Source organism: Mandrillus leucophaeus, unplaced genomic scaffold, assembly GCF_000951045.1.
Source record: "Mandrillus leucophaeus isolate KB7577 unplaced genomic scaffold, Mleu.le_1.0 Scaffold199, whole genome shotgun sequence".
NCBI classification, from domain to species: Eukaryota; Metazoa; Chordata; class Mammalia; order Primates; family Cercopithecidae; genus Mandrillus; species Mandrillus leucophaeus.
The window spans coordinates 1,672,896-1,680,914 of record NW_012102020.1 but is presented as its reverse complement, the minus strand read 5'-3'; the positions used below and the strand labels follow the sequence as shown (position 1 = coordinate 1,680,914).

Below are 8,019 nucleotides of genomic sequence, written 5' to 3'. Positions count from 1 at the left end.
CTATGGTTTACCTGACGCTTCCACTATGGTTTACCTGACGCTCCCACTATGGTTTACCTGATGCTTCCACTATGGTTTACCTGATGCTTTCACTATGGTTTACCTGTGCAGGAGGTGACTGTAGTGGATTGTTATCTAGGGTGATCATCTGTAGGTGCCTGAGGTTCCGATAACAAACAGGGATTGTGGTAATTTTATTGCATGAGAAGTCTAACCGTATCAAAGGCAACTCTGCCAGCTCTGCATGAAGGTAAAATGGAAATGAACAATTAATGATGTTTTACAACTAAAGAATTTTCACAAAAGCTTCTAGTTAAATGTGATTTTAACACAGATACTTACTCCCATTCTCTTTTAGTGATTAACTGGTAGCAAAGTGGTAAAAATGTGACAAGTGGTAAAAATGAGACCTAGTTGCCTATAGATAGGATGACTAATAAAAAGCAAGCAGCTTTGACCCGCTCAGAACTACAGAAAGTCTCAGAAGCTGGAGGCCCTGATACCACAAGAAGGTGAGGATAACAAAAGGATTAGATAACACTCTATATAAAGAACAGTTAAATGCCTGGGTCCACAGCCCCCACTAACGCAGCTGGGGCACTATCCTTCTCCAATGTTCCCAGCAGTCAGCAAGTTCTTTTCCAGTGCAATTGAACCAAAAATGCTCTGAACTCAGGGATCCCAGGCACAATGGAAAGTCAGGAGGAGTTGCCAGCTGAAAATGGAGAAGTCAAAGTCTACACACTTAACATTAAGACCTCAGCACCTTCCCACCCCACCCTATCCTACTTCATCCCCAGGAATGGCCACAGTTAAGAATATACACAATAACATAGAAGAAATGGAGCTTCTTTCTCTGGTAAACCTCACAGTCCCATATATAAGGCTTTTATATAATGATACAGAATTTCTTCTAATAAAATGCACAGCTTGCTGCTTAACGACCATTATACAATTTCTGCCCAGTATACTCAGAACTTCTGTTCAGCTATATAAAGATAGTATATGATCCACAGACATTTAGACATCTCCAACATCAAAACCAACCAACTAACCAAAAAAAGGAACTCAGAAGAAACAGGTATTTTATAGAAAGCAGAAGAAAATTTTGAAAAGCTAGACTATCTTTAGTTTCAGAAAGAGAAGGTCCTTAATCACTGAAACATAAAAGGAATGTTTTTTAAAAATCACAGAATAATGAGTTTGTAGAAATGAAAAAATATAATGGTAGCAATTAAAAATTCATGATGGTTGGAACTATTTTACCATAAGATAACACAAAATGACAAAGAAATGAATAATGAAAAAGATAAGAAAAATCATCAAAGAGGATCAACAAAGAGGTCTAATAACATCCAATTCAAAATAATTCGAAAAGGGGACAGAGAAACCAGAATAAAGAAAGTTATCAAAAAAAAAAAAAAAAAAGATGTAAAACAATTTCCCAAAATGGATATGGATCTCTGGTTTGGAAAGGGGCCCACCAAGTATCCAGTACATTGAATTAAAACAGCTCATACTACGGCACATTCACATACGACTCCAGAGCAGCAGATAAACAGGGACCATCGTGAAATCTTCCCGAGAGCGAAAGCTGGTCACAGAGGACTGGGATTAAGAATGAACGGCATCAGATTTTCAACCATTAATTTTAAACACTGAAAGCGGAGAGTGAAAAAAGACTTAAAAGTCTTGAAAGAAAAGTTTTCAACCTAGATTTATAATCCAATTATTAATCAAGGGGGGACACAGAATAGACATTTCTTTTCAAGTGAAGTCTCAAAAATATGTTCTCCTATGACGTGTTCTTGGGAAACTACTAGGAGATGTCCTCCAGCAAAACAGGGAGTAAATTGAGGACGCCAGTCTAGGAATCGGAGTATTTAACACAGAAGAAAGCAAGCTGGGCAGCAGGCCGGGCACAGTGGCTCACGCCTGTAATCCCAGCACTTTGGGAGGCCGAGGCGGGTGAATCACAAGGTCAGGAGTTCAAGACTAGCCTGGCCAAGATGCTGAAACCCTGTCTCCACAAAAAATACAAAAGTTAGCCAGGCGTGGTGGCAGGCACCTGTAATCCCAGCTACTCGGGAGGCTAAGGCAGAGAGTCGCTTGAACCCGGGAAGTGGAAGTTACAGTGAGCCGAGATCGTGTCACTGCACTCCAGCCTGGGTGACAGCGCGAGACTCCGTCTCAAAGAAAAGAAAAAAAAGCTGGGCAGTAATACTAGAGAACAGCCAGTCCGTATCAGAAGAGGAAAAAAGGGCTCAGTGAGGCAGAAGTGCACGGAAAAAAGGGATAGAGAATCTGACTGGTTTGACGAGGAAGACTGTTGGAAAAAGAGGGTGGAATTAGCAATACACACACACAAAAATAAGCATATAAAAAGATAAGAAACTATTACCTCTAGAAAAAAAAAAAAAACATGTACAAGAAAAGAAATAAAATCAGAGTACATCACTTGAATTGGCAGGGAACAATGTTTACATAATTATAGTAATGTGAACACTGAATAACAATTTAATCAAAAGTTGTGCTAAAACTACACTGGGAAGATGGGCGGAAGGCAGTAAAGGCACGGTATGTGATAGTGTAAGGAAACTAAATCCTCATCTATCACAACAGGAAGCTGACATAAGTGTCAAAGTTGCCCAAACCAGCAATAGCTATAAAAATGTATCAATTAGAAATATGTCAGCAGTCTGGACACTGTGGCTCATGCCTGTAATCAGCACTTTGGGAGGCTGAGGTAGGAGGACTGCTTGAGCCCAGGAGACCAGCCAGGGCAACATGGTGAGACCCTTGTCTCTACAAAACAATACAAAAACTTCTGGGTGTGATGGCACATGTCTGTGGTCCCAGCTACTTGGAAGGCTCAGATGGGAGGATGGCTTCAGCCCAGGGAGTTCGAGGCTGCAGTGAGCTATGATCACGGCACGCACTCCAGCCTGGGCAACAGAGTGAGACCCTATCTCAAAAAAAAAAAAAGAATCAAAGGAGTTTAATGAAGATACATACTTTTGGCCATTGAAATTGGTGTGCTGGGAAGTTTGAGGCAGGGGAACGATACTATTTAAGATTCTTGGCTGGACGCGGTGGCTCACGCCTGTAATCCCAGCACTTTGGGAGGCGGAGGCAGGCGGATCACGAGGTCAGGAGATCAAGACTATCCTGGGCAACATGGCGAAACCCTGTCTCTATTAAAAATACAAAAGTTAGCTGGGCGTGGTGGCACGTGCCTGTAATCCCAGCTACTCGGGAGGCTGAGGCAGGAGAATCACTTGAACCCGGGAGGCAGAGGTTGCAGTGAGCCAAGATGGCGCCACTGCACGCCAGCCTAGGCGACAAAGTGAGACTCTGTCTCAAAAAAAACAAAAAAAAGACTCAATATTTTTAAATATTTTTTGAATGATGTAACGTATTATTTGGTAAAAGTTAAGATTAACTTTAAATCAAAATGGCAACATAACAAAAGATAAATGATATCCACCAAACTGCAATGTTAGAAATTAAACTTCCACACGAATGAATGTAGCTGTTGGAATAAAGCTTCACCTGCCAACTCAGTTCAACTATATGTGCTGAGATTATAAAATAAACTGTTAAAAAAAATTGAAACTATTTGTGTGATAAACCATTTTGTCAGCAGTCTACAATCAAAATAAGATACAGAAATAAATTAGCTGATAAAACTATTAAGCTTCCATTGTCATCTGAAATTCTCAATTTTCATTTTGATTAAAACCCTAATATTTTCATTAATTGATTTCACACTAAATAAATATTATTATAGGAGTAAGTATTTGAAGACCAATCATAGTAGGTGAGTCCTGAGTACAGAGGTAACCCTAGAGAGAAATTTGGGGTTATAAGGTCCTAGAGGTCATGATTTTGGTTTTGCTAACCTTCATTTACATTCCTGAGTTGGTAGCAAACAGACCCAGGAGAAAATAAGGCCCTGAGGATAAAAGGTGGGAAGGTTCCTGGACAAGCCAAGTGAGATGAAAGACATGTGAGATTTTGGTTGCAGTAAAGTATATAAAAGTGACTGAAAAGGTCACGTTCTTACACATTTACTTGGAATCCAAAATGTCAAAGCTCCACTAGTACTTTAGAACTAAATATTATGCTGGATCAAATTGGTATAAATATTTGAATTCTACAGGGAAAGTGAAAACATCATTAGTTAATTCAACATGTATTGTGGCCAGGCGCAGTGGCTCACACCTGTAATCCCAACACTCTGAGAGACTGAGGCAAGTGGATCTCTTGACCCCAGGAGTTTGAGACCAGCCCGGGCACAATGGCAAAACCCGTCACTGCTAAAAATACAAAAATTAGCTGGGCATGGTGGCGAGTGCCCGCAGTCTAAGCTACCTGGGAGGCTGAGGTGAGACGATCACCTAAACCTGGGAAGTCGAGGCTGCACGAGCCATGTTCATGCCACTGCACTCTAGCCTGGGTATTGGGAGTGAGACCCTGTCTCAAAACAAACAAAATATTAATTGTACACTGTAGTCATATTTTGTCAAAGAACCTAGAAAATCACTGTCATGAAAACACCTTGAGAAGACTCATTGGTATTTTACAATAAATTTCTGTATATGATTCAAATTAATCTAGAGAACAGTGCAGGGGAAAGTAAATGAGAGCACAGCAGAGACAAGACTTGCGATGAGCTGATGACTCTTACTGCTGGGTGATGAGCAGAAACATGTAGAAGAAATATATATTCTGGATCTCATAAAATAACAGCTCTCATTTTCATCTTCCTTTCTAGCATTGTTTATTAATTTGTGAAAGATTGATAAATTAGACTTAATTGTTTAATCATTTCTATCATTCAAATATGTATTTGAATGATATGGCTTGTAGTCAGCCTGAGTAAGATAACCTGCCTCTCAGCGCAGTCTCTCACCCCATTTACCATTCACTCTACACATCACCTCTACATGGTTCATTAGCCTCTGTTTGAACATCTCCAGTGACGGGTAAAGTTAAGTTCAGGTCAGAGTCCATTTTTAAGTGAGTGCTAACTGCGGGAATGTTTTTCATTATACTACATACTATCTCCTTATCCAAACATGTTACATTTCCCCCAAACAGTCATGCTTACTGAAATTTCCAGTGACCCTACCCGGAGTTACTGATTACATTGGTTGACAATATCTAAAAATAAAATCAAAGGCCAAGAGTTATCAAACCTTTTCATTGAAGAGGCTTTTAAAATCCACAGTGGAACAGATAACACTATTAAATAAACCATTAGATTTCAAACACTGGAGGTAACACACTGTCTCTCACACACACACACACACACACACACACACACATGCACTCTCTCTCCTTTTTTTAAACAGGGTCTCTTTCTGGTGCTCAGGCTAGAGAGCAGTGACGCCACCATAGCTCACTGCAGCCTTGGCCTCCTGGGCTCAGGGACTCCTCCCACCTCAGCTTCCTGAGTAGCTGGGACTACAAGAGTATGCCAGCCCATGGGGCTAATTTGTTAATTTTTTGTAGAGACAGACTCTCTGTGTTGCCCAGGCTGGTCTGGAATTCCTGGGTTCAAGCAGTCTTCCCTCCTCTGCCTCTGAAAGTGTTGAGATTACAGGCATGAGTCACAGCGCCCAGCCTGGATATAACCCTTATACATTTTTGTCTTGATTAGTCTGAGAGAGCTTAAAATAATAATAATAATCATTTCATAGTTTCTTACCTTCAGGCAAATGTACTAGGTGATTTCTTCTTACATTAAGGTCTCTCAAGGCCTCCAGGTTACCAATTTGGGAAGGTATAGTTTGAATTTCATTGCAGCTCACATCCTATTTTGAAAAGATACAAAATAAAGATTGTCCTAACATTACAAACTTGTCTGCTTTAAACTGTCTATAAAATTAGGTATGTTTGGGAGACCTTCTGGTATCTTACTTAATAGCTTAATTCAACAGTTCTGACAAGCGACTACCTACAGGCTCCAAGATTAATAAATTCAGAATACCGTAAATCTGAGGTCAGCCAAGGTAATTTGCAAACACATCATTATGTGAACAAGGGAAGCTGCCACATTAACACTTAAAACTGTGCCAATACGACTGAAAGAAATCACACATTTACTATTTAGAAAAGGCCGCCTGCTGCCGAGTGTGGTGCTCACGCCTACTCCCAGCACTTTGGGAAGCTGAGGCGGGTGGATCGCATGAGCCCAGGAGTTTCAGACCAGCCTGGGCAACATGGTAAGGACTTGTCTCTATTTTCTTTTTTTAAAAAAGAAAGAAGAATAAAAAAAGACCACTTGCTAAATTTTTCAATAAGCTTCAAACGTTTTTTAATATTCTTAAAATATGCTTAGAGAAAAGACTAGTTTTACTTTTCCTACCAATTAATAATTGAAGTAGAATCAGAAGCTAGACTTTTTTTTTTTTTGAGACGGAGTCTCGCTCTGCCGCCCAGGCTGGAGGTGCAGTGGCTTGATCTCGGCTCACCGCAAGCTCTGCCTCTTGGGTTCCAGCAATTCTCCTGCCTCAGCCTCCCAAGTAGCTGGGACTACAGGCACCCACCACCATGCCCAGCCAATTTTTTTAATTTTAGTAGAGATGGGGTTTCACCATGTTGACCAGGCTGGTCTGAAACTCCTGACGTCAGGTGATCCACCTGCCTCGGCCTCCCAAAGTGCTATGATTACAGGCAAGAGCCACTGTGCCTGGCCAGAAGCTAGACTTCTTAGTCCAACGCTCTAGGCATGAAAAGGGTTCTAAAACAAGTTGAAAGGATATAGGTTCAAATCCTAGCTAGAAAAAAAGTTGAAGGGATATAAAAATTGAGTTTGAGCCAAAAGGTAACAACAATATATAATCTCTCAGAAAATATGTATGTAGAAAACAGCAGTTTGCTTTCACTTACTGAAGAGGAAAAAAATAGTGAGCCAACAAGGATGTTGCTGAAAGATCATCAGATGGGAATGGAGAGCTTTAGGGACGCTCATTCATGAATTTTTTCTTTTTTTTGAGACAGAGTCTCACTCTGTCGCCCAGGCTGGAGTACAGTGGTGTGATCTCAGCTCACTGCAACTCTGCCTCCCAGGTTCAAGCGATTCTCCTGCCTCAGCCTCCCAAGTTGCTGGGATAACAGATGCCACCATGCCTGGCTAATTTTTGTATTTTTAGTATAGATGGGGTTTCACCATGTTGACCAGGCTGGTCTCGAACTCCTGACCTCAGGTGATTTGCCTGCGCTGGCCTCCCAAAGTGCTAAGATTACACGCGTGAGCCACTGCGCCCGGCCAGGACACTAATTCTTATTCTGCCACAAGTTCCTTATATGACTGAGGATATCAATTAACCTCTTTTGTAAAAAACTAAAAGCTTCTGTAACACATCTCTATCTTTTAAGTATTTAGGACTGAATAAGTAGAAACAAAATGTTTAAATGATTTGAAAATAAGAATTTGAATTAGAGTATAGTTTACTTCTAGTTCATGTTTTTAACCCAAGTTCTGAAGAGATGCTGATAAACATACATTCTGATCTTTATGTTCTAGGTCTAACTGGCTCCAAAAATAGTGGTCTAGAATGTAGACTCTAGTTTTAATATATTTGTGGATTTTCACAAGTAACCTCTTATATTCACAATCTAACTGAAAAAAGTGATTCACCTATATTACGTATGTATTAATTTATGATAACCATCTTCCATCTTTGTTAATAAACCTACATGAAAACATACCCCTAATCCTAATGGATGTAATTGTATTTGACCACTTCAGAACGACTTAAGGTAGTCTGGTTTCAAATACTACTTCTGTTATATAACCTTAGGCAAATTATTTAACCGATTTTGAGTGCTAGCTTCCTCAGTTATAAAATGAAAATAATTTTAGTAATCAATTCATTATCATGGTGATTAAATGAGAAAATTGTTATTCCCATGCTCAGAAGGTAAATACTCAAGAAGTGATTAGGTGAAGGAGTTCAATTAAGTGTCTTAGAAAATACACGGCAATAGGGCCGGGCATGGTGGCTCACG

At 40.1% G+C, this 8,019-nt stretch overlaps 1 protein-coding gene across 1 annotated transcript in view; it reads right to left on the bottom strand.

The window, feature by feature from the left end:
* The window catches only part of LRCH3 (leucine-rich repeats and calponin homology (CH) domain containing 3), an 85,133-nt gene that overhangs the window by 69,567 nt on the left and 7,547 nt on the right, over positions 1 to 8,019 (bottom strand). The window contains exons 2-3 of the mRNA XM_011978717.1: positions 5,714 to 5,819; positions 104 to 240 (exon numbers count right to left, since the gene is read on the bottom strand). Coding sequence (XP_011834107.1) covers positions 104 to 240; positions 5,714 to 5,819 — 243 coding nt within the window. The remainder of the gene's footprint in view (positions 1 to 103; positions 241 to 5,713; positions 5,820 to 8,019) is intronic.